This window comes from Populus trichocarpa, chromosome 2 (genome assembly GCF_000002775.5).
Source record: "Populus trichocarpa isolate Nisqually-1 chromosome 2, P.trichocarpa_v4.1, whole genome shotgun sequence".
In the NCBI taxonomy this organism is placed as follows: domain Eukaryota; kingdom Viridiplantae; phylum Streptophyta; class Magnoliopsida; order Malpighiales; family Salicaceae; genus Populus; species Populus trichocarpa.
This window is the reverse complement of record NC_037286.2, coordinates 22,816,717-22,844,692: the sequence shown is the minus strand read 5'-3', so window position 1 is coordinate 22,844,692 and position 27,976 is coordinate 22,816,717. Positions and strand designations below refer to the sequence as shown.

Sequence of the window (27,976 nt, the reverse complement as noted above, 5' to 3'; positions counted from 1 at the left end):
CATTTAAATACTATTTTTTAAACAATTATAGTTTGAGATTTTTTATCGCAACCTTATGAGTGCAATTTGATGGAGGATTTTCATATAATTTTTTTTATTTGATTAGTCCAAATACTCAAGCGAGATTTTCTTTCCAAGTATAATATTTGGCCAAATTCAGAGAATTAAAATTAATTTTAACCAAATCTTATTTGGAAATGATTTTATATTTTAATTCTCTAAACTAATCTCAACAACCCAAAAAATGAATGCAAAATGCTGTAAAAAAAATCTCAATGGCATCACAAACTGAGAGATTGGAGATTCACATCCACTCCCACTGTATCAATAAAATATTGATCTAACGGTTAAAACATTGTTATATTTTTGTAAGAGTGAAAATACAAGTTCGATCTTTAAAAAACGTATTTATTAGGAGAGACAGTCACGAACCTCGAACTGAACTAGTCTCACCATTTAAAAGGATGTGAGGATACCCAGATATGAACAAAAAAAAATCCAGTCCCAATATCCAAACGCGTCCTTAAAGAGAGTTTGTAAGAAATGGTAGTAGAGATGGACTGTTGTGTCCTAACATTTCCAGCTACCCATCACAGAATATTCCTAACGGTGACCAAACAAATTCTCAATTCTGAAACCTGACAGAAGTCTCTCTAATTTTGCTACCTGGCAATTTATTTTACAGCGGGACTGATTTTTTCCTAGATTAATGATTTAATCTGTTAATCATCAAGATCATGTTTATTTTTATGTTTTAAAAATATTTAAAAAAAATAATTTTTTTTATTTTAAATAATTTTTTTTAAATTTTTTTGATATATTAATATCAAAAATAATTTTTTAAAAATAAAAATATTATTTTGATGTATTTCTAAGAAAAAACCCTTTAAAAAACAATTATTGCCACACTTTCAAATCAATTATAATTAATTTATTTTCTTAAAAAAAAAACTTAAAATATCAAATTGATCTATATTGTGGTGGCTTTCACCTTTAGGTGCTTTTTAGAAGTGCACTTACCTTGAAAAAAAATATCAAAGTAATGTATTTTTAATGTTTTTTTTTATGATTTTCATATACTGATATAAAAAATAAAATAAATTATTTTGATATATTTTTAAGTAAGAAGTACTTTACACCATAATACCAAATACACACTAAAACAACCAATTTTAACCAAGTTAATGTATTCTTAGTTCAAATAAAAACATGACCTAAATTGGTTTTCAAGTTTTTAATTTCCCGGTATATCCACCAAATCAAATCAAGTGAGGGATAAAAAACCGCTAGTAGTTGCTGGTATGTTTGGGAATGTGGTTGTGGTTATTTTTCAAAGTATTTTTTACTTAGAAATGCATCAAAATGATTTTTTTTTAATTTTTAAAAAATTATTTTTGATATCAGCGCATCAAAACGATTCAAAAATACTAAAAAATATTAATTTTAAACAAAAAAATTCAAAATTTTTTGGAACGCGGGTTGGACCGCGTTCCCAACCAGTACCATAGTAGGATGTTTTTTTTTTTTTTTTTGCTATTAACTATTGATGTTAATATTAGAGTTATTTTGAAAACATTTAGCAATAAAAAATCATGCTATAAATTGAGATTTTTTGTAATCTACAATCTTATTCTAAATTGGTATTTTTGACAATAAAAACCAATAGTAAAAAATTCAGATATGTTTTTGGAATTTCTTTGTAAAATGCTTCAAGTTTCCATAAAGATTTTCCCTTTCTTTATTCATAAAGATATAAAAAATTAATTCATTTCATTTTTTTAAGATATTTTTCTATAAAATATGATTTTCTACATTTGAAAAGTACCTTTATTTTCCATCCATTTTCCTTCTTATTTATCCAAATATAAAGAAGAACGAAATTCTCCCCGGTCCCCTCCCCTTCTATCACAAGTGACTCCAAAAGTCACTACCATACCAAACAAAACCTTAAATACTTTACGGACAAAAAGTACATCAACTGTTTTTTAGCTCCACCAGGTACTATCTATCTAGTTGCTTCCCCAACTCTCCCTCTCATTCTTGTCTGGACCGATTTCTTTCCATTTCAAAGGGTAAGTGGAATTGCCTCTTCTCTCTTGTCCCATCTCTCTCTCTTTCTCTCTCTCTGCCTTCTTAATTTGCTATAGCAAAACTGGGTATACAAAGAATCACTTTCTTCATAGTTAGTTTCAAACTGCATGAAAAATTGAATTTTGAGCTTCTTCCATCAAGAAAGAAAAGAAAAGGAAAGAACATGGATTATGGGTTTCATTTCTTGACTTTCTTGAATTTATTGCTTTTGTTGTCCCACCATCTTTTTTCATCTTTTTTTCTGTTTGTTTGCAGGGCTGTTGTTACTGTTGAATTTGGTTTTGAAGAAATGAGTACATTGAACTTGGGCTGGCACTATAAATCATTTGATCCTCAAACTGCCTTGAGATGTGGCGCTTATCCTGCTTTTTCTCACCAAGCTAATGCACTAGCTTTTAGAGGTAGTGAATCAATGGGCCATGCTTTGAAAATCCCTTTTGGAAATACTTCTGCTAGAAGAAGACTGATGAATCATATCCACCCTCCTTTGCGGGTGCGCAGTTTTCTACACTACAGGGTATTATGTAGTTTTCTATTGTTTATATAAATTTGGGGTGATGTGATCTATTGCTTATGTTGCAGGTTGTCTGTGTAGACTACCCAAGACCGGACCTTGATAACTCGGTGAATTTCTTAGAAGTTGCCTTGTTATCTTCATCCTTTCGCTCTTCTCTGCGTCCATCTAAACCATTGAAGGTTGTCATTGCTGGTGCAGGTGATGAAACTCTATCCTTCTCTTTGGATGAGAAAACTTTGTGGGTTAATAATTTAGACTTCGATTTATATAAAAAAATTTCATTGACATATTCTCATCATATTTAATAATATTGAAGCTCGTAATTTCATAAATTTTGTATATATACTCTTAAGAGATTGTGCAGTTCTAGAATAAAAAAAAATGTTTATCGTTAATGTGTGATTAAGAAATTTCCTTATTGTTTCAGGTTTGGCTGGTTTATCTACTGCAAAATATTTGGCAGATGCAAGCCATAAGCCTGTATTGCTTGAAGCAAGAGATGTTCTAGGTGGAAAGGTTTCTATTCTGCTCTATTTTTAGCCTGCTCTCAAGTTGGCAACATACTTGTGCTTGCTGATTTTTCTATTCATTTGTTAATTTTCTTATTTTTTCTTGTCCTGTCATCATTGTCATCATCATATAATTCATGGTTTCTTGTTGAGCTTGATGATGCAAATGTTAATAATCTGAAGAAACACGCTGTGTTCTTGCACTCAATATGTGGTTGTCAACTTTTTTATGCTGATTTGATTAACTTTTAGATTTGACTTGTGGCTTTTAAAGTGCTTTTAAAGTACCTGGCAAAACTCTGAGATTTGTTGTCCCTCTGTCCACTCCACACAAGGTAATTGTGTAGATATCTCTTGTGAACACTAAACGGGTTGTCCAGAAGTTTCAACTCAGGCTGATGCTTCTTGAAGCCTAGAGTACACGATGTCCCTTGGCCTTTTATGTCAAGGCTATTTGTTTTGTTTCTTTGATCAAAACAAATTTTTGTTGGAGGGATCATTATTGTAAGATGCAAGTACAGTGAATGACAGAATTGTCATGTTGGTTGGAGGGGAATGACTTTTGTAATATACTCCAAGTAGATTTTTTAGTGAAAAATATGATCTTAGTAAATTTGTCTTTCTCAGTCAGAGGAACAACTTTTTGGACCAGAGAAACTCTTAATCATTCTGTCTCTGGAGCAGAGAGAATTATATTGCAGTAGATGGATCTGATCATGCCAATAATAAATGGCAACCTAGAGCTACCATCATAAAGATAACAACAAGCTGTGCCATGGAAGGAGAAATCTTCTTGTTTGTATTTCCATCGGTTGTTTCACATTAGTATCTTAAACCTTTGGCAAGACGTTGTAACACATTATCCAAAAGCTACTGGTTTCTTGTGCTCTTGTTGTAATTGTGTATAAACATGTTGATATCATTTATTTTTTTGTTGGGTCTATTATCGTGTGCTAAGTGGTTTTGTGTACAGTCAATATGAGGGCCGTGCTGAATAATCTCATATTGGTTTTGTCTAATGTCTGATATGGTCTTGTCACAATTATGAGTCTCTTTGTATAATTGCTTAGGATTTTAAGATGGATGCTCATGCACATTTAAACGATGTACAGTAGGTTTTAGTAACGAAGTAGGTTACTTTGTTCATTAGATCTATCTCTTTGTTATTTTTATCCACTAATGTTTAGCCTATTTTCTGGAAGGTGGCTGCATGGAAAGATGACGATGGAGATTGGTACGAGACAGGCTTGCATATATTCTGTAAGTTCTCATTACTAGTAAAAGAAAACTGGGGACAAAATTTTAAGCTCACTTTTTTTCTGTTACTTCATATACCTGTTCATTAGGTAAGATAGGTTCGAATTCCTTCATGAGTTCTGCTTAATGTTAATTTTATAATGTTGTTTCCATTCATCATTATCTTATTTGCTCTGTAACGTGTCTTCATGGAAAGTTTTAAACATCTCCCTTCTTTATGGTTTTTCTGCATCTAATCTGGCTATTGTAATCTAGTTGTTGATTTTGATGCTTCATGAAGCTGTTTCTTTCTTTTCCGTTATAGGTGTACCTTTGGTGATTTTATTGCTGCTCTTACTGATTCTTTATTTTGTTGCTTGTAAGTTGGGGCGTATCCAAATGTGCAGAACCTTTTTGGTGAACTTGGTATCAATGATAGGTTGCAGTGGAAGGAGCATTCTATGATATTTGCAATGCCAAATAAGCTAGGAGAATTCAGTCGATTTGATTTTCCTGAAGTTCTCCCTGCACCATTAAATGGTAAGCAACTTGTCTGTGAAAATAAAGAATTAAAACATCTTTTGTAAACCTGTTATGTTTGATATTGTTTCTTCAAATATTGAGGTTACTTGTTTAGTAGCAAAAGGTAAGACGGACAAAGAATGCATTGTGAATTTCTTGAATCAGTGAAGCCTTTATCATGAAAAGGACTTCTTAGCAGATGGTTGGTGATAGTCAGCCTCAATAAAATCATCATGTTCTCATAATCAACACATTTGAAACAAGATGAACTGGTAGAAAGATCAGAGGTCTGGTTTTCCAAGCTTTAGGGTTTTGAAGGAGTTGAAACAAGAAAGACTTACCTCAAAATATACAAAAAAAGAGGTTTTCCAAGCCAAATTCCAGTGCAAAGTTGTGTGTTTGGATAGATCCCAATTTGAACCCCTAGAGGCCCTATTTATAGAGGCTTGAGAGTCAATAGGAGGTTTAAAGGTACTTTGATGGTCCAAGAGTTAAAAAATCCCTCAAAATAAAAGTTGATTAGAAATAAGGAAAGAGTCAATAAAATGAAGTCCAAGTCATATTAGTAATAGGAAAACTTGTCAGAAAGGGGAATAGAAGAAACTATTGTTTGCCTGCCAAGGTAGTCAGCCAACTAATTGAGGGCTGACCAGTGTGATGGCCAGCCAAATGGGATATGTTTTGGGCGTGTTCCTTGCTTCAACTTCTGCATGTGAGGGTCTTCAAACAGCTATAAATCTCTCACAAGGATGATATTTTTTAATTGTAATAAATCATTGGAAAGCTATGGATGTCTAATTCATAAAGATGATCAAAAGACTGAAAAGAGCTCAAGTTTGACTAGTAGCTCAAGTTTCCTTCCTAGAGCATTGTGACCAAACATAACACGAAATAATTCCATTTTTAGTGAGATTAGATTCTTGTCCAACCTTAGCTTGATACCCTTTGGTTTCATTTTTTCTCATTCTTCTTTCCAATTCTTGTTTTTTAGGAATTCGTATGCACAATCCTTCCTCCTTTTGTTTAAGAATAGGCATTTTTATGCACAATCCTTCCTCCTTTTAGCTTAGGAATCTCCATACACCCTTCAGACTTTCAAAATAGTGTTCAAAATCAATTTTCCTAATTGTCCTTACCAAGTATTCATTCCAAGTAGATTCCATGTGGATGCTTCATTACCAATTTTAAAAATAAAACACCTGTTCTGGGGAATATGCCTCATAATACAATAGTGATTGGCGTAACCTGCTAGAGGTATTGCTACTGCATATCATACAATCAATGCATTTTATGCTTGTTTTCTGTGCTGTTAAACCATTCCACTTTTTACATGGTATGGGTAGGTGAATCATAATCCTTACATTGAGTGATTGTACTTCACATCAAAAAGATGTTTATTCTTATCGCATAATAGTATTTGTTGTAACCCATTTTTGGGTCCCCACAAAATATATAAAAAAATATATAGCCAAATGAGGTTAGAAAAATAACAGGAGGCAGAAGCGCTCAGAAAATGGTTGGAAAATTGGTCGATAAGGTTAAAAATACAAAGATGGAATTTTTGATAATATATTTTTGAAGGAGGAGAGCCCTGTTGACAAGGAAAATTTGAAATTTGAGGAGAAAAGCCCAAATTTAGATGTTTATGGACTTAATTTGATTTTTAAATGAATTTAAAGGGGATTTGATTGCAAGAAAAATTGATTTTTAAGTCAATTTGGGCTTTAATTAGAAGAAATTTAAGTTCTGGGGCCAAAATATATTTTTTAGGAATTTATTAGGTCAAATCAGGGGCTTAATTGCATAAATATTGAAGTTTAAGGGCCAATTGGGGACTTAATTGAAGGAATCCGAAACCAAGGACCAAATTGAAGAAGGCGCGTAAGTATAGGGGCTGGAATTAATTGATTCAGGGGCCTAATTGAAGAAATTGGAAGTTTATTAATCAATTAAGGGCTCAATTGCATAATTCAAAGGCCAAGGACCAAAGTGAAAAACGCGGCCAAATATAGGGACGGGGTTCGAATTCGGCAGGGATGCAATTGAAGGGACAAAAGATAATTGAGGGCTGCTTTGCAAATTGACGCGTTTTGGCGTCTTGTAGGATTTAAATGAAACGGCGCGTTTTATCCAAAACGACGCCGTTTCATCCATTCAAAAAAAAAAAAAAAAAAAAAAAAAAAGGGAAAAGGGCAGAACGGTGTCGTTTTGAACGACACTGTTCATCTTTCTTCTTCCCCCCCGAACATGCAGCGGGGAAGAAGGGAAAAATGGTGCTTTTTTTTGAAATTTTTGCCGGCCCCTCTCTCTCGCCTGGAGCCCACCGACCGAACACAATGGCCGACCACCTACCGCGCACCACCCACCGAACCTCGGCAGCCGCGCCCAATGGCCGACCAACCGGCTGCTCCCCGTGAGAGCTGTAAAAAGCAGCGCCCTTAGCCTCTATAAATAGAGCCCAAGAACGCTGAGGCAGGGGAGGGGGGACGGAGAGAAAAAAAGAGAAGAGAACAGAGGGGAGGAGCAAGGAAAAAACGAAAAAACAGAGGAGAGAGAGGGGAAGAGATAGAACGAAGGAGAGAGAAGGAAGAGAGGAGAACGAAAAAAAAACAGCGAAGAGTAACGGGAAGAGAGGAAGGACCAACCCGAAAACAAAAGAAACCGAGAAAACAAAGAGAAAGGGAGGAACGGAGAGAACGAACCAAACCGTCGGAAACAGCCGCAGCGCCGCCGGGAGTCGCTGTCCGTGAACAAGTCGCCGCCACCAGCTTCCGCCACAGCACCGCCAGAAACGCAGGAAGCCACCGCCACCCCGCGCCAGGTAACTCTTCTCCCTCCCCTGTTCTGTTATTCCTTTATTTCCTTCTCTGCATGCAGAACGAATAGCGTTCTGCATGCAGGGGTGGGGGGAAATTAATTCCCCCCGCCCGTTTTGAGTCTGGGCCAGGCGGGTCCTGGCCCAGCCCTGTCTTCTGGGCCGGGTCTGGCCCAGAAGAGAATATTTTTATTTTGGGCTGAGATCGGCCCAATCCATTTTGGGCCAAAATCGGCCCAGCAATTTTGGGCTGAGTCCGGCCCAGTCGGTTGGGCCGGACCAGCCCAGCCCATTTAATATTATATATTATATTATATATATATATTATATTTTGTATTATTTATATAGATATATATATATGAAAAAATTACAAAAATTCTTCAAAAATTATTTCAAAAATATGTGATTTTCTGTAATTTTATTACTGTATTTTGATTAATATTGGTTGGTATTTTATACTGTAAAGATACAAAATCCGGTATTAAAATATCTGGTTTTCATCAAAACATCAAAGATTTTCAAAATAAAAAATGTCTTTTGCTTTCAAAAATTTTCTAAATATCTTTGAAAATATTGTTGATTTTTCTGCATTTTATTTTGTCAAAGTGGATTAATATTTGGTTGTATTTTTATACCGTAAGGATACAAACCCAGTATTAAAATACCCGATTTGCGTCAAAGCGTACAAAAATACATATTTAAAAAATGTTTTGTTTTAAAATACGGCCTAGTCTCTCCAACGTATATATATAAATATTATAACATCATATTTTCACACAACAAAGGAAATTTCAAAAAAACAATATATGTATTAGCATGCATTTTGGCTTTAATAACCAGTTTATTCAAGCCATGAGAACTAGGCCAATATTCCAAAAATTCTAAAAAATCTTTTTGTCCTCTGTTAGTATATGGGATTACGAATTTATACGTAAAACGTATTCCTGAAATTAAAAATATGTTTTTTTACATAGACGCTAGAACGGTTAGGTTTTACCCGATAAGATAAGGACCTCCTTATTAAGGAGGACTTTTCTTGAACCATAGACGGACCAACAACTAGGAAACACAACGAAAACACCTTAAATTTTATCAGACAATTAAACGATGCAGCTTACCTTAGGTAGGGCGTATTTGGGGTGCTAATACCTTCCCTTTACGCAACCAGTCCCCGTACCCGATCTCTGAGACCAGTTAGGGTTCCTAGTGACCAAAATACTAGGTGGCGACTCCCACACCATTTTTCACTGCTAAGAGACAACGAATTCCTTGTCTCCCTACATTGACCAGATATATATCCCCCATATTACATTTTTTATGGGTGGACGATCGCCGCGACGTCGCTCACGTGCGACAGAATGGCGACTCCACTGGGGACCTTGTGAACTAAGCTTTGTTTTTGTCTGATTTGTTTTTGTTTTCGTGTGTTTTTTGTTAATAGGCCTTTCCTTTTGTTATCCGCTTATATGCTTTAAATATTTTCACATATTGTTCATGCATTTGTATAGAACTGTCTCATACATCTTATAGAACTGTCTCATGCATCACATACTTTGATTATTGAGAAGCACACACAAGCTTTAAGTTAAGTGGGGGACTAGCAGCTTACCTTACGACTGTTAGTCAAGGTTTAAGTTTGTGTAAACCCCAACTCTTCGCTGAGTGCTTAGACTGGTAATAGTTGGTACATGTGACCATCTCATTGCCTACAAGCCCCCATATTGCCTCCACGAGGGCAATCACTGGGACAGCAAGAGACCCTTTTTAGAGACTGAATAGCCAACCTACCCTCGTCAAGCACAAAAGAATTAGAACCGGCTATAGGGTGTATGCTCCATAAAATATATTTTTGCATAAGACAAAACCTAACCATAAGGCATTTTGGTTTTCAGGTCTTTTCAGCTCACATTATATATGCATCATGCATTGTTCTTTATCATACATTCATTTACATTTTTTCACGCATACCAGACCGTGAAACATAGGTCCCACATCCAAAATCCACAACACCCGGTCTCGAGCAAGAATGGAGAACGAAGAAAGAGCTCACTTAGAGTCACATTATCAGACTGAGTTGGAGTCTGTGAAAAATGAAGTTTCTCGACTGACCAATCTGCTTGAGCAACTCTTAAGAGCCAAGAACGGGGAGGGAACGTCTACCCAACCACCTATAGGAGCACCGTCAGTTCATGTCCCGGGGGTATCTCAGAACTTGGGGGCAGATTCAGTGACGGGGCAGCAATTTGCGCCTGCCATTCCCATTCAGCCCCCTCAAGATCACATCACTGTAGAGGGGCCTTCCGATAATAGGTCCACTGGATTTATGAACAATGACAAGATATCAGCCTTGGAAGAAAGGTTAAGAGCGGTCGAGGGAAATGACTGGTTTGACCCCATGCGAGCGTCTGAAATATGCTTGGTGCCAAACATCACGGTACCAAAAGATTTTAGGATACCGGAGTTTATAAGGTACACTGGGTTGGAATGCCCAAACACTCACCTTCGATCTTATTGCAATAAGATGGCTGAGGTGATTCATGACGATAAGTTACTGATCTACTTTTTCCAAGACAGTCTATCGGGGTCGGCGCTAAGTTGGTACATGAGGCTGGATAATATCAGGATTAAGAAATGGAAGGATTTAGTGGAGGCTTTCCTTAAGCAATACAAGTTCAATTTGGAAATTGCTCCAGATCGAACAAGCCTTATGTCAATGGAAAAGAGAAGCCAAGAGTCAGTAAAGGCTTATGCGCAAAGATGGAGGGACGAGGCCACTCATGTGCAACCTCCTTTGATAGAAACGGAGATGGTGACTTTGTTCGCCAATACATTCAAGGCACCCTACTATGAGCATTTAATGGGTAGTTCAGCTCAACATTTCTATGATGTTGTACGCATAGCTGAAAGAATAGAGCAAGGGATTAAAGCTGGACGTATAGTTGAGCCATTGGAGACAAAAGGTTTTATTGGAAGAAAAATGGAAGGTCACATTTACGACTTTGAAGGTGGGTCCAAGGGCAAGATAGTGGATTCGCTTAACCCACAAATACCTACCTCTCATGTTGCCCACATAAACTTTAACCAACCATTTTCCTCTAATCGAGCAAATAACCAGTCAAACAACCAAAACAACTACCAAAGACCAAATACAAGGTACATCTCAGAACAACTACCGCCATTACCCATGCCTTTGAAGGAAATGTATGCCAAACTATTGAGCATTGGACAAATAGCTCCTATCCCTACATTACCACTACAACCACCATTCCCCATCTGGTATAAGCCCGAGTTGACTTGCGAGTACCATGCTGGTATTCCCGGACATTGTCTTGAAACGTGCTACGCTTTCAAGAGCATGTTGTTGAAGCTCATCAAGATAGGATAGGTGTCGTTTGAAGACACACCCAATATCAATTCAAATCTATTGCCTAGTCATGACAAAAGTAATAGGGGATAAAGGGTTGGAAAACCTTGGTCAAGAATCGTCAATAATGAAGAAGGCGAGATCGAAAGAGAAGACAAGGAAACGCAAATGGGGAAGGAAGATGAAGCATTGCCTCAGTTGACTTTCCAGAACGGGTTGACCCAAGAACTTCTCGTAGTTTTCAAAATGTAAAACAACTTTATTTGCCTTAGCATGTTTTTGTCATTTGCTTTTGTCAGTACTTTTATTTTCTCTGTTGGGCAGTCAGGGCTCATGTTTTCAGCCATATTTTATGTTTGTCTTTGAGCCTACCTTTTTTTTAATAAATGATGAGATTATGCACTTTTTGAACAAGTTTGAGTGGTTATATCATAAAATGGTTTAATATGAAATTTAAGAAAAGCTAACCCTAAAGTACATCCCTACCTCTGATGAATGATTAAGTGGTCACTTTATAATCATCTGTAATAACAATGTGCATTTTGAAAAAGAACGGAAAAAAAAAAATCATCATTATCCCTTCACGCACTAAAAAAGTTTATCATTGGCTGAATGAATTTATTCTCTATAAAAGCCCAGACTAGGATCACACCCCTACACTGGGGGCAAAACGAGTTGTTTTTTTGAAAAGTTTTACGAGTTTAAAATTGGTTGGAAGCCCATAGATTTGAAAACCAAGCTAAAGCATTTGACAAAAGCATGACAAAGAGGCAAATACAAGTCATACATTTTGAGAAAAGGACTACTTGAAGAAAGTCAAAGACTTCTTCTCAAAGATATGATAGGCAGCACGAGAAATGAATCCAGCATACGACTTCAAAAGCAAGCTCATATCAAGAGAGAGTTTCATGAAATAGAAGAAGATGATGGGGCCTATGTTTCAAAACCAGGTACAAATGCATGCATGACATCTAATCATAAATCATTGCATATATGTTTTTTGGATCATTACAGGAGGAGACCTTAATGCATTCCAACAAAATTGGAGATGAAGAAAGAATCATTGAGTTGATTCTAGAACAACGAGAAGAGAAGATAATAATTTTCAAACCCTGCCATCAGGAGGAACGACATCGAGCAATCGGTTAAAGGGAATCGCCAGATGGGATTCCAGGTTGACCGATTTACAAAATAGATTTTTTGGTTTTTGATTAAAGAAGATCGCCAGAAGGGATCTCATTATTTCAGCTTCGAAAAAAGGAATCGCCAGATGGGATTCCAAGTTGTTTGAGATCGCCAGAAGGGATCTCGTATTTCGATATTGGTTAAAGGAGGTCGCCAGAAGGGACCTCATATTTCATATTGAATAAAAGGAATCGCCAGATGGGATTCCAAGTTGTTTGAGATCGCTAGAAGGGATCTCGTATTTCGATATTGGTCAAAGGAGGTCGCCAGAAGGGACCTCGTATTTCAGCTTTGAATAAAAGGAATCGCCAGATGGGATTCCAAGTTGATGAAGGTCGCCAGATGGGACCTCATATTTCATGTTGGTTAAAAGGAATCGCCAGATTGGGATTCCAAGTTGATTAAAGGAGATCGCCAGAAGGGATCTCGTGTTTCGCTATTTGGAGGTCGCTAGATGGGACCTCGTATTACATGTTGGTTAAAAGGAATCGCCAGATGGGATTCCAAGTTGTTTGGATAAAGGAGATCGCCAGAAGGGGTCTTGTATTTCGATGAAGGTCGCCAGAAGGAACTTCATGTTTTAGCTTTAGTAAAAGGAATTGCCCGATGGGATTCCAAGTTATTTGAGATTGCCAAAAAGGATCTCGTACTTCAACATTTATCAAGGAAGGTCGCTAGAAGGGACCTCGTATTGAAACTATTTCTTAGAAAAGCATTGGAGTTTACTAAGAATTCTTCCCCTGGGTAGGTCACCCATTATAATGAGACCGCACTTCATCATTTTTCCTGGGTTAGTCACCCATACAATGAGACCATCACTTTTCTTGGGTTCGTCACCCATACAATGAGACCATCATTTTTCCTGGGTTAGTCACCCATACAATGAGACCATCATTTTTCCTGGGTTAGTCACCCATACAATGAGACCATCACTTTTCTTGGGTTCGTCACGACCATCATTTTTCCTGGGTTAGTCACCCATACAATGAGACCATCATTTTTCCTGGGTAGGTCACCCATACAATGAGACCATCATTTTTCCTGGGCAGGTCACCCATAATAATGAGACCACTCTTTCCTTTTCCCATTCGGGCAGGTCACCCGTCATAATGAGACCACACACGTGTTTTTGTATTTGGGTATGGGTAAAGGAATCGCCAGATGAGATTCCAAGTTTTTGGGGTTAAAGGAGATCACCAGAAGGGATCTCGAGATGACTAAGTTTTGATCATAGTTTTTGGGTTAAGGAGGATTGCTGTAAGGACAAAGTTTCAGAGCAATCGAGCTCCGACTAGATCAGTTTCGGGAGCTCAGTTTTGGTTTATCTTTATAAAACTTACTGCGCAAAACCTCTGCTCCGTAAGCATTATAAAGAGGGGGCATCTGTTGTAACCCATTTTTGGGTCCCCACAAAATATATAAAAAAATATATAGCCAAATGAGGTTAGAAAAATAACAGGAGGCAGAAGCGCTCAGAAAATGGTTGGAAAATTGGTCGATAAGGTTAAAAATACAAAGATGGAATTTTTGATAATATATTTTTGAAGGAGGAGAGCCCTGTTGACAAGGAAAATTTGAAATTTGAGGAGAAAAGCCCAAATTTAGATGTTTATGGACTTAATTTGATTTTTAAATGAATTTAAAGGGGATTTGATTGCAAGAAAAATTGATTTTTAAGTCAATTTGGGCTTTAATTAGAAGAAATTTAAGTTCTGGGGCCAAAATATATTTTTTAGGAATTTATTAGGTCAAATCAGGGGCTTAATTGCATAAATATTGAAGTTTAAGGGCCAATTGGGGACTTAATTGAAGGAATCCGAAACCAAGGACCAAATTGAAGAAGGCGCGTAAGTATAGGGGCTGGAATTAATTGATTCAGGGGCCTAATTGAAGAAATTGGAAGTTTATTAATCAATTAAGGGCTCAATTGCATAATTCAAAGGCCAAGGACCAAAGTGAAAAACGCGGCCAAATATAGGGACGGGGTTCGAATTCGGCAGGGATGCAATTGAAGGGACAAAAGATAATTGAGGGCTGCTTTGCAAATTGACGCGTTTTGGCGTCTTGTAGGATTTAAATGAAACGGCGCGTTTTATCCAAAACGACGCCGTTTCATCCATTCAAAAAAAAAAAAAAAAAAAAAAAAAAGGGAAAAGGGCAGAACGGTGTCGTTTTGAACGACACTGTTCATCTTTCTTCTTCCCCCCCGAACATGCAGCGGGGAAGAAGGGAAAAATGGTGCTTTTTTTTGAAATTTTTGCCGGCCCCTCTCTCTCGCCTGGAGCCCACCGACCGAACACAATGGCCGACCACCTACCGCGCACCACCCACCGAACCTCGGCAGCCGCGCCCAATGGCCGACCAACCGGCTGCTCCCCGTGAGAGCTGTAAAAAGCAGCGCCCTTAGCCTCTATAAATAGAGCCCAAGAACGCTGAGGCAGGGGAGGGGGGACGGAGAGAAAAAAAGAGAAGAGAACAGAGGGGAGGAGCAAGGAAAAAACGAAAAAACAGAGGAGAGAGAGGGGAAGAGATAGAACGAAGGAGAGAGAAGGAAGAGAGGAGAACGAAAAAAAAACAGCGAAGAGTAACGGGAAGAGAGGAAGGACCAACCCGAAAACAAAAGAAACCGAGAAAACAAAGAGAAAGGGAGGAACGGAGAGAACGAACCAAACCGTCGGAAACAGCCGCAGCGCCGCCGGGAGTCGCTGTCCGTGAACAAGTCGCCGCCACCAGCTTCCGCCACAGCACCGCCAGAAACGCAGGAAGCCACCGCCACCCCGCGCCAGGTAACTCTTCTCCCTCCCCTGTTCTGTTATTCCTTTATTTCCTTCTCTGCATGCAGAACGAATAGCGTTCTGCATGCAGGGGTGGGGGGAAATTAATTCCCCCCGCCCGTTTTGAGTCTGGGCCAGGCGGGTCCTGGCCCAGCCCTGTCTTCTGGGCCGGGTCTGGCCCAGAAGAGAATATTTTTATTTTGGGCTGAGATCGGCCCAATCCATTTTGGGCCAAAATCGGCCCAGCAATTTTGGGCTGAGTCCGGCCCAGTCGGTTGGGCCGGACCAGCCCAGCCCATTTAATATTATATATTATATTATATATATATATTATATTTTGTATTATTTATATAGATATATATATATGAAAAAATTACAAAAATTCTTCAAAAATTATTTCAAAAATATGTGATTTTCTGTAATTTTATTACTGTATTTTGATTAATATTGGTTGGTATTTTATACTGTAAAGATACAAAATCCGGTATTAAAATATCTGGTTTTCATCAAAACATCAAAGATTTTCAAAATAAAAAATGTCTTTTGCTTTCAAAAATTTTCTAAATATCTTTGAAAATATTGTTGATTTTTCTGCATTTTATTTTGTCAAAGTGGATTAATATTTGGTTGTATTTTTATACCGTAAGGATACAAACCCAGTATTAAAATACCCGATTTGCGTCAAAGCGTACAAAAATACATATTTAAAAAATGTTTTGTTTTAAAATACGGCCTAGTCTCTCCAACGTATATATATAAATATTATAACATCATATTTTCACACAACAAAGGAAATTTCAAAAAAACAATATATGTATTAGCATGCATTTTGGCTTTAATAACCAGTTTATTCAAGCCATGAGAACTAGGCCAATATTCCAAAAATTCTAAAAAATCTTTTTGTCCTCTGTTAGTATATGGGATTACGAATTTATACGTAAAACGTATTCCTGAAATTAAAAATATGTTTTTTTACATAGACGCTAGAACGGTTAGGTTTTACCCGATAAGATAAGGACCTCCTTATTAAGGAGGACTTTTCTTGAACCATAGACGGACCAACAACTAGGAAACACAACGAAAACACCTTAAATTTTATCAGACAATTAAACGATGCAGCTTACCTTAGGTAGGGCGTATTTGGGGTGCTAATACCTTCCCTTTACGCAACCAGTCCCCGTACCCGATCTCTGAGACCAGTTAGGGTTCCTAGTGACCAAAATACTAGGTGGCGACTCCCACACCATTTTTCACTGCTAAGAGACAACGAATTCCTTGTCTCCCTACATTGACCAGATATATATCCCCCATATTACATTTTTTATGGGTGGACGATCGCCGCGACGTCGCTCACGTGCGACAGTATTCATGTTGAATTTCTTCAACAGTGCTCCACATCTTTTCCCCCCCTCCAGATTTACGTAATAATTGCTGGAAATGTATTGGCAGGGATATTGGCCATTTTGAAGAACAATGAAATGCTAACTTGGCCAGAGAAAGTGAAGTTTGCAATTGGGCTCCTGCCTGCAATGGTTGGTGGACAGGCATATGTTGAGGCTCAAGATGGTTTGAGTGCTCAAGAGTGGATGAGAAAGCAGGTATACTTTAGCTTGCCAATATCAACTATGTAGATGCGTAAGCAGCTCATGTACATAGGAAGTCCCTAGCTTATCACTTATGAACTTAATCTCTTCATCAGTTGAAACTATATTGGGAGATGTAGCTTTTTTAGATAGGCCAGAAGTAGACTTGCACATATAATTTAATACTGGAATTTCAAACAAAGTTTCTTTTTTTATTTATATTAAATATTTATGTTGAATATATTTACTATATGTTTATTATTTATCAGCTTTTGTGCCTAGAAGATGCACTGATAAAAATCCATGCTAACATTTATATATGTTCTTTAAATCACGTGTTTTACTATTAGATTATGCGTGTAAATGCTGCATATTATGAAATCATTTTGTAGGATCTTCTAGGGTTGTTAGATACACAGATTTGTGTTTAGAGGTACAATATGTGCGCGAACCTTACCAGGTGATGCTTAACTTGCTCAATGAAATCTTGCAATGGAAAATAACAGTGCTGGAAGATGAGGTTTATGTGATATGGTTGTTATGTTTTCTGTATCCTGAGGTGAAGGCTTGAGATCAGAGAACAACTTCCCTCCTCTCTACCCTCCTTATAAGAAAACGAATTTAAGCGAAGATTTCATTCTTTAAAGTACACAGGATATAATCTTATAAGTCCTAAATAAATTTCACATGACAATTCAGCATAGAGAATTGCATAACCAGGAAAGAGAGAGATCATGTTTTGCTTTTCAATTCATTCTCAAGATAGTGATTTTATAATTATCCTGATCAATCAACAGAGAGTTTGATGATTTTAGTTTCTGAATCAAGCTTTGGTTTATTATATAGAGTTCTCGTTAAATCTTATCTAGTATATTTGAAGTTGGAATATAACTTGAAACATAAAAATAACCATCTGTTTTATCTTCTTCTTTGCTAGGGTGTGCCTGATAGAGTGACTACTGAGGTGTTTATTGCCATGTCGAAGGCTCTTAACTTTATTAACCCAGATGAACTTTCAATGCAATGCATTTTGATAGCTTTGAACCGATTTCTTCAGGTATGCTAGCTACTCCTTCCTACCATTTCCCCTGGATGTTGTATGAAAACTTTATGTACTTCATGTATTGGATAGAAAATGAAACACGGCTTTGATCTTTAAGAGATTTTTTATTTCAAGTACAATATGATTGGAATTTAGAGCTAGTTTTTACCTATTTTATGTGTGTACATGACAGCACATAAGGAAATCCACAGATTTGCATCTAGAAACCTCGAGTTATAACTGCAATGATTCCTGACAATGAAAATTTTTTATAAAAGGATATTAAAGTTCATTTCCCCCCTTTCGGTGCCCTGATTAAATTTAGTTTCGGTCATGTCATATGCTATTTGTAAGCAGCAAGCTGCTGATCACCCTATATCTCCTTCTTTATTGTTTGTCATTTCTAACACTTTTCTATCTGTCTGGCAACAATATGATAGACGAGCAGGTGCTCAGAAAGAACATTTCTGCTCATTTTCCAGATTAAGTAATCTCTTTATTCATGCTTGTGAATACATGCTTCTATATATTTATGGGGTGCATGCATATATTTATGATTGTTTTCCAGGTTATTATTTGTATCTGAATGAATAGAAATCACTTATGTTGTTTCATTTTGATTTTCAATTATTCATGTACAAGGGTTATCATAGAAAATATAAACTCTGGGATATGATGATGCTAAATAAACACACTGATGTCCTACAACTAAGCACATGAGCTCATCATTGCTCATTTCTAAGTTTTCTGAGATCTCTTTGGACAAAAAAAAATTGATTTCTCTTTTAATTTCTTTCGGCAACCTACAAATAATTTGTTTGGGTGTATTAATGTGTCTAGTCATGATTGAACATACAGCTGTTGTATATTATATAAGCTACAAGAAATACATTTTTCTGAATAGACAGAATTGTGTTAATTGCCAACAGGAGAAACATGGTTCAAAGATGGCTTTCTTGGATGGTAATCCCCCGGAGAGACTCTGCATGCCAATCGTCGATCATATTCAGTCGCTTGGTGGTGAAGTCAAACTCAATTCACGGATAAAGAAAATTGAGCTAAATGATGATGGAACAGTGAAGAGATTTTTAGTAAATTCTGGGGACGTGATTGAAGGGGATGTTTATGTGTTTGCGACTCCAGGTATACTCTAATCTTTCCTGTTGCAATACATACCTCGTATACTTTGTAATCTCTGTTTTCTGATATTGTTAATGTATGTTGCTCCATCCAGTTGATATTTTAAAGCTTCTTTTGCCTGATAACTGGAAGGAGATTCCTTACTTCAAGAAATTGGAGAAATTAGTTGGAGTTCCCGTTATCAACGTTCACATATGGTTAGTGATGGATTCCATTACCATAAATAAGCAAAATAATGAGAATGCTCTTGTGTTCTTACAGAATACCGTGTTATATTGGTAGCTTTCTTTGTTAACTTTCTAGCTTTGACTACCTGTGGTTTACTATAAGTGGTAGCACCTTTTTGCATTATGCAAGAAGGTGGCGATTAGCCCCGCAACTTACATTAGCAGTCAATTTAGCTTCCCTTCCCCACTAACTAGTAACAACAAACATCTAATATCATGATATGTGTTACTTATGCACCAGCTCAATGGGAACACTCTTATCAACCATATAATTGTGTCATCAATCATTTTTTCTCAATTTCACAACACTTTCTTCTGCAAGAAGAGTATCACTACATTTTTTAACTTTTTTTATTATGGTGCTCTTTAATTTTTAAGTTGGAGTCAATGTCTCTCTCTATATGTTGACGCATCTCGTTGTTAAATAGTTCAAACCTGATGTTTCTCTAACAATTATCTTTATTGCAGGTTTGACAGGAAACTGAAGAATACATATGATCACCTACTTTTCAGCAGGTCCTGCATCTTCATTCTGTATCAATTTATTTGTTTAGAACATATATTTATTGTTAGAAACCAGTCAAACCAAAAGCTTAAGCTATTAAGTGAGGTTTCAAAAATAATTTATATTATATTCTTTTATACACCTCCTCTAGTAAGTCCTCTAGGCTTGAAACTTGAGTAGGCCCCCGCGCTCTAATTGGTTAAAGAACCACTCAACCTGACAACTTAAACTCTTAGTTAACGTCCATGTTTTACCTTACATTTCTATTGCATATAAGACACCACACACACACACACACACACACACACACACACACAAGCATATTATGCTTAATGCATCTCTTATTGATTGAGTGACTTCAAAGCTAGTGATTTTGTGATAACTTACTGATTTGTTGATTTGACTTCAATTTTGGCAAGATGCATTCTGCATGTAACAATTTTGAGACGGGAATTTAACAGTACCAACAATGATATTGATATTGGTGCTAGCAAATGTGTCTTTTCTTCTGTTCTTTATTTCAATAGAATGATGTTAGGGTTCATAGAATTGCTCTTTAAGAGTCCATTGTAGAACTTTCTAATGATTGGCATCAGAAGAATTTTCCTGATAGCTTCAATCATATTTTCAACTGGATTTTTGGAGTTTAGTGTTCAAACTATTCTGATACATTCTCTGCCCTAGACTCAAGTAGAGTTTTTCTTTCCTTTATAATCCAACTATCTGTTTGTCTTCTTTTTAGTAATTATATTTCTTCTCTATCTTTTCAAAATTAGAGATGCTCTATTGCCTGACGCGTTTCATCTTTCATTTATGTTGTGCAGAAGTCCCCTTCTCAGTGTGTATGCTGACATGTCTGTGACATGCAAGGTAAAAGTTGTATTTAAATGTATTTGTTTACACTCACTCACACCTGACACATGCATATACATGTGTTATAAAACACACAAAAACACATTCTGAGTTTTGTAATATTCTCATGTAGATTGACATAATTCACGGTAGCAGTATCTAGTCTTCATAGAATTTTAGTTAACAGGTTAATCAATTTTTGGGTTGCAAATTTTTTGTTATGTACCTACAAAATGTTGAATCCTCTCACTTTGGTCCATTATGATTGGAAAACAGCATACCATTTGGGGTTTAATGAAGCTTTGGGAAGCTGTTAGCTAAAAGTTCTAACAATTGCTACTTGCTAGTGTTATGTCGCAATTCAGAGAAAGTATACGAGTTTGTTTTATTACATCAATTGATGATATTCAGAGATGGAGATTTATGGTGGACTGGCATGCCTCTTCATCATCAAATCTTCAGACACTAACTCTGTCCCCCCTCCCCTGCCCATAAAAAGCGTATACTGAATGTAACCGACAACTCATTATTTACTGTTGATGCAGGAATATTATGACCCAAAGCAGTCAATGCTGGAGTTAGTTTTTGCGCCTGCTGAAGAATGGATTTCACGGAGTGACTCGGAGATCATTGATGCTACAATGGGGGAACTTGCAAAACTTTTTCCTGATGAAATATCCACAGATCAGAGCAAAGCAAAAATAGTGAAGTATCATGTTGTTAAAACTCCAAGGTTAGACTACAAAGCCTTGCATTTGGAAATACTTCCATTAAACGCAATTAAGCAAATCATGAACTCTGTTTGAAGTGCTCAGTGGGTGATGGAAGACGGATTCTTTACCCTCATGTGACCGAAAATGCATTTAAGTTGAATAACGGACTTAGTGGCATGTAATTTTACCTTTTATTTTCTTGCAAAAACATAACAATGTCATCCAGCACCCTATGTTAGAACTTTATGTCACTGCTATTGATTGGTTTTCCAATTTTTAATTTACATGGAAAACTTTAACTGGTACTCAGTCTTCATTTCCCCACTTAAGACCTTTCTAATGAATGTCTCAGGTCTGTTTACAAGACAGTCCCAAACTGTGAACCTTGCCGTCCCTCACAAAGATCTCCTATAGAGGGTTTCTATCTATCTGGTGACTACACGAAACAAAAGTACCTGGCTTGAATGGAGGTGCTGTTCTATCAGGGAAGCTTTGTGCGCAGGCAATTGTACAGGTACCCACCGTTGGACTAACATATTCTTTTAAGCTGTCTGTTTCAATTTAGGGGATGGCTGAAGCTGTCCAGATAGTTACTGTTGTCAGCACAGAATCGAAAAACATTTTATATATATAGAAAGGTTGTGTTTATGGTCTTGACTGTGCCCATAAAAGAAAGAATTCATGCATCAACAAGGAATGGAAAGGATGATGAAAAACGACTAGGGAAGCATTAAGCCTAATGTTTTATAAAATGTATTGGCTTCTGCAGGATTATGAGTTGCTTGTTGCTCGGGGGCAAAGAGAGTTGACTGAGGCCACCATGAGTTAACAACACTGGAATTGGAGGGGCATTGTTTTGGCATTTGTTGAGGATCTTCTAAAGAATCAGGGCAGGTGGCTTGAAAATTTTATACTTGAAGTTGTTCATATATCTTACATCTTGTAAAGCTCTTAAATGAAGCGAATATTAATACATTGAATATAATAAAAGATAAAAAGTAAATTTAAACTGCATTTCATGAAAAGAAAATTATTAATGACATGTGAAATTAATTTATTTTATTAGATCATACTCGAGCATTTTTTTTTCTTCCAAATCTTATTTAAAGTTTATTTTTCCCTTTCTATTTTTTTTGTTATACAAAATAAATAATAAATGAATAAATAAAAGGAAAGGAAAAAAGGACGAAGGTAAATAAATAACAAATTAATTGCTAAATTTATATCCAAAGTTGTAGCAGGCAAAAAAGGATATGTAGTTATTGATAGGGTTGAAATTAATTGACAAATGTTTTTTTTATAGAATTTAATTACATCGTTTTATCTTTATAAAAAATTAATTCAACCGAGTTATCTTACTTAATTTTATTTTTTTGTCATTTTTGTCCCTCAATGTTTTCAATGCATTCCTTTGAATTTATATTTATTTAGAATTGAACTTGGTTGATGCTTGATTTGAAAAATTTTAATGAAATTTTATTGATTTTTTTTCCTTCCAAATCTTATTTAAAGTTTATTTTTCCCTTTCTATTTTTTTTTTGTTATACAAAATAAATAATAAATGAATAAATAGAAGAAAAGGAAAAAAGGACGAAGGTAAATAAATAACAAATTAATTGCTAAATTTATATCCGAAGTTGTAGGCAAAAAAGGATATGTAGTTATTGATAGGGTTGAAATTAATTGACAAACTTTTTTATAGAATTTAATTACATTGTTTTATCTTTTTTAAAAATTAGTTGAACCGAGTTATCCTGCTTAATTTGTTTTTTTATTTTTGTCCCTTAATTTTTTCAATGTATTCCTCTGAATTTATGTTTATTTAGGATTGAACTTGGTTGATGCTTGGTTTGAAAAATTTTAATGAAATTTTATTGATTTAAAACAATTGAAGTCATGGAGACTAAATTTGAAGAATAGAAAAATATTTAGCCCTTTTTTCCTGAAAAAATCAGGGACTAAATTGTCTGAGCAAGGGAAAGACCAGATCTATTTTTTTTTTTTGCTATTTTTTTTTTCAATTTGATCATTTCCCATTAAATTTATTTAGGGTTGAACTCAATAGTGTTTTTCAGCTACCAAGGTATGGGGATTATGTGTCATTAAGGAAATACTCTATACTTAGCTTGCAAAATAAAATTTAATTTTATTGACTTAAAACAATTAATATTTGATGGACCAGTTTGAGATATAAACAAATTATAGGGACTAAGGTCAACAAGCAATGGCAAACAAGTTGGTGCATTCATTGGACGCCACAACGTGTGAAGGAGGTTGCCACTCTTTGACAACACGTATGGCTTCCTTTAGTGTCGAAATTTCACCTTACTTGATGGTGTTAGAAGCGTCTTAGTGAGCCTTTGCAGGTGATGCGATGTGTGTAGAGGTTGGAGGTGCATAGAGGTTCCTTTTTCTTTTCTTTCTTCTCCTTCTGCTTTTCTTTCTCATTTCCCTAAGGTGTCATGTCATTTTATTTATATGTCAAATTTGGTCATCAGTTTTTTTTATTGCTATTGATTTTATTTTGGATCCTTTTTTAAAAAAATTTAATTTCATCCCTCTATATTAGGTTGATTGAAAATTGAACTTCGTGATTTTTCTCAGTTTTCTTTTTATGAGATAATCTCATTCTTATAACCCGAATCACAGGTTTGAAAGGTTGGCCCGAGTTGACTTCAATTATTTCTTTGGTCTCATTTAAATTTTTTTTTCTACAATTGAATCATTTAACATTGGGTTGGTTAAGGATTAAATTTTATAATCTTTTATTTATTTCTTTTCTATGGGGTTATTCATATCCCATGAACTGAGTGACGAGTTTGACATATTAGCTCTAGTTAGATTATATCTTTTTTTCCTTGTTTTTTAAATTGAATTTTCTCTTTCAATTTCTCTTTTTGACATTGGGTTGGTTTGAGAATTGAGCTTCGTAATTTTTTAAAATTTTATTTATATAGGGTTATCTTAGTCTCACGATTTGGTTTGCAGGTTCGGCAAGCTAACTCAAGTTGGTTTTTTTAAAAAAAAAAAATTGATTTTTTCTTTCAATTTTGCTCTTCAGCATTGGGTTGGTTGAGAATTGTACTTCAATTTTTATTTTTTATTTTTCTTTTTATGGGGTTATTCCTTTATCATGATCTAGTTCGTGTGTTTGACAGTTTAATCCTTATTGACTTGGATTTTTGTTGTTATTTTTTAGAATTGTTTTTAATTGAACTTTCAATATTAGGTTGGTTGATAGTTGGCTTTCATAATTATTTTTTTATTTGCTTGCATGAGATTATCTTGTTCCTATAACCCAGATCACTCTTTGTAATTTTTTCTTCTTTTTTTTTCAGTTTACTAAAAACTAGATTTCATAATTTGTTTTGGTTACCTTTTCATAGAGTTATCACTATCTCATGAACTAGGTCACAGATTTTACGGGTTAACCAAAGTTAACTTAAATCGTTCCAATATATCGTCGTCTAAATATTTTTAAAAAAATTTCATACGATAATAAAAAAAAATATCATATAATATATAACGGGTTTTCTTGTTCATGGTTATTTTTTTACTAGAAAACACGTTAGTGATGTCTTTATATTTTTTTTAAAAAAAAACACTAATCTGACTCAAAAATTCAGTGTCACCTAACAGGAGTTCAATCATCTTGGTAAATAAACACATCGTTCATTACTCTTTCTGTCATGGTTATAAGCAACATTTACTTCGAAATATTCAGATATATAGGAATGTTTTCCCCTAAAAAGAAAACGTAGCTGCTCGGGCGTCTTATATTGACGAGAGATCATAAAAGGGCACAATTTCCCCCACCCACCTTACAAAGTTGAATAGAAAAACACTGAATAATGTCCCAAATTCATCCATCAGCCCTTCTTGGAAATCTCTCTTGAATCTGCTTCTTTCCATGCAAAAATCCCCTTCTTTTCCAAGCTGACTACGTTCAGTCCCTTGCTTCATTCTAAAGGTAGCCAAACCTCTCTTTATAGGAATCCACACCAAGGCATGAATCATCTTTCAATGCAAACCCTCCGGTTTCCATATTTTTGTGTAAATCCGGTCTGATCTCGTCTGATGGGTTAATATAAAAAATATATAATATAAAACCTAATTCAGAATAGGTTTTAATTAAGTTGAATCGATTTTAATTTTGACTAGACAAAACTTTGTTGAAAATGGGAATTATAAAAAATAAATTGATATTATTTTAAATAAAAATAATTGATTTAAATTAATCTAATGATCGACTTCATATGACCCGAGTTTTTATCTCGGCTCGTAACCCACCACATATAGGGTGACAACTATTGTGTCCATGTTCAATTAATCCTTAAATTAACTTAAAATTAATATATAAAGTGCCTTTTTTATTTTTTATGATTCTTCCTGTACAGATGGTATCCTATAAATACATCGACATAACTTTGACACTTCAGGTTTTGCTCTTACTCGTGAGCTTTCTTCCTCTCGTGATTTTTCTCTCTTTAGAGTTTTCTTTTCTTCTTTCTAAACGTATTATACATATACGATGGCTGAGGTCAAGCTATTGCAGAAGAACATCACCGAAAGCCCAGCAAAGAAGAAGAGGCATGGCTTTACAAGAAAATGTGCTTCGTTGGTTCAAGAACAACGAGCCAGGATTTATGTACTTCGACGCTGTGCTACCATGCTTCTCTGCTGGTATATTCAAGGAGATGACTAGCAGCTGGGTGCAATGTTTTTTCCTTTCCTTTCCTTTCCTTCTCTTTTTTTTTTTTGGCAAACTACTTTCTAGCTTTCAGCTCTGTGAATTAGGCCAGTCTGGTTTTGTTTTGTGGTCTTCCAAACTGATTCTCCGCAAGTGTCATTCATTTTTTGACCCAAATGGTGAAATCCAATGGGTTTGTCGGCACTGGAGAGGTTAGTTATGAACCACGCTCTTGCCTTTTAACCAAGCTGTGCATGAACTACGAGCACTAAAGGGAGTAATATGTTGTGATTTTTGTATCTTGTAAGAGGTTGCAAACAATGTTGTCTACAGCCTTGTAAAGAGCAGCTATATATAGACATGGATGTACAACTTTTAAGCTTTTTCCAAGAATTATAAGGAGAAAATGTGGACAGATGAAGCAATTGAAATAAGAATGGGGGTATCCATGCAGTGTCCAAGTTGTGTTCTGTACGTAGACCTTTCTCTATAATATTTATGATATTGTAGACCTTTCCTACTGGTTCATATCTAATCTGGCACGACTAGATATTTTATTGAATTTAAACATGCCCTATTGATTCATAAATACATCTATTACTAGCTTATCTATATAATCTTCTTGGTTCAGATCCCCGTATGATAATATCCATTCTTAGAAACTTCTACTTCTACATGCTCGAATATATCATCTTCTCTCTCGAAATAAGGAAAGTGACTTAAACATAAAATCTTAATGGGACAAGATGGAAAATATTATGATATCCTGTGCTGGAAGAGAGCTATTTGGCTTTTCCATGAAGGATCTTGCACTGAAGCCATAACTGATAACAGTGTTTTGCTAATAGTCTTGCATTGTGAAAAGTCATCCTTCTAGATGTCTTTCTAATGCCATATTGAATGCCCAATTCAGAGCTTGTTTAAAAGAATTATTTCAAGTCAAGTGTTGGGATCGAGCCATCAAGTTCATAGAATTTCCTTTATCTAATGACCATGGCTCATGGTTCCCTGTGATATAGACAGACGCTTTTTTTCGTTCACTTTTATAAGATTTCAAAATATAATTTATATTATTCTCCTATTGAGTTATTGAAATCATGATCTGCGTCTTGGAATTCTGAAATCATTGTTTTAATTTTCTTTTCTTTTCTTTTTACTAAAACCTGCTCTATTGTAACTCTATCACAAACTCCAACACAGTGGTTTAACTGAGCAAAACGTATGCAGAAGTGCATTGTCCTAGAGGACATAGAGAAGGTGATGCAGGAGATTCTGTATGTATGCAGAAGTGCATTGTTAACTAGTGAATGCGCAATTTACACAAAGCTTATATGCTGCAATCTGTGGTTTCCGAATCCACCCCTTTGATCAATTGATTTCAAATTTCCGTGGTACTGAAAATTCTTGAACACGTTTTCTTTTTCCTGGTAATAGCTGTTGTGATTTGAAGGTCTTCGAGAGCTGCCACTTTTCTAGCAAGGTTAAATTACTTCGACCTTTCGCACTGTGCTTGGTGCCTGGTGTCTCGTATGAAAATGTCACATGGATGCTTTTCTTTGAATTTTCCTATTCTGCTCCTGTTTTATCAACTCACTCTGTTGCCGGCATCTCCAGATTTGATTTCTCGAACTGGTATATATGGTTTGAAATCTACAATGCTCCGTTGGAAAATGATGTGTCCTTAATTTGTGATGCAAGCAATTTCTCTTGTACTCCAGTAATAGTGTTTTGGGCTATGAAATGAAATCACTACGAAGTTTATGTGGCTTAATTTTGCAGACAATTCGATCATGGCACATCATTGGGCGCCTTGGTGGATGCAATTCCATGAATATGCAAGTAAGATTTTCTTGAACGACTGAATTGTTTTGTAGAAGATTTTCTTGCCGTAAGAAAAGCTGAGAACTGAAATGGTTGATTGTATTGCATGGAAGGGTTATGTACTGGTTGAGCTTTGTTAAGTTAAAAATTTTCCCCAAATGAAGAGCGCTCGGCATGTAATATAAACATCAGAGTTGCCATTGTTGTTTGCTGGCACTAAAGTTTGCTTCTCCTGTGTCTCATACTTTGCATCTGTCACAAACAACTTCTGAAAAAAGACCGAATTCTGATACCGTTCAGGGAGCAAATGTGACACCAGCCACATTTTACAACAGTGGAGATTTTGAGATTCAAGACCATATTCCTATCACACTAAACCTAGAAAGCTTA

The 27,976-nt window shown here is 35.8% G+C and overlaps 1 protein-coding gene across 1 annotated transcript; it reads left to right on the top strand.

Moving 5' to 3' along the window:
* Positions 1 to 2,110: 2,110 nt before the first annotated feature.
* LOC7462440 (15-cis-phytoene desaturase, chloroplastic/chromoplastic) lies at positions 2,111 to 22,143 on the top strand. The gene is given in 15 exon segments (XM_052450335.1): positions 2,111 to 2,584; positions 2,674 to 2,806; positions 3,036 to 3,124; positions 4,320 to 4,377; positions 4,738 to 4,893; positions 16,463 to 16,611; positions 17,534 to 17,653; positions 18,568 to 18,781; positions 18,873 to 18,975; positions 19,474 to 19,521; positions 20,335 to 20,380; positions 20,908 to 21,095; positions 21,428 to 21,540; positions 21,543 to 21,589; positions 21,845 to 22,143. Coding segments are annotated over 15 exon segments (1,854 nt in total). The 5' UTR covers positions 2,111 to 2,254; the 3' UTR covers positions 21,905 to 22,143.
* The last annotated feature ends 5,833 nt before the right edge of the window (positions 22,144 to 27,976 follow it).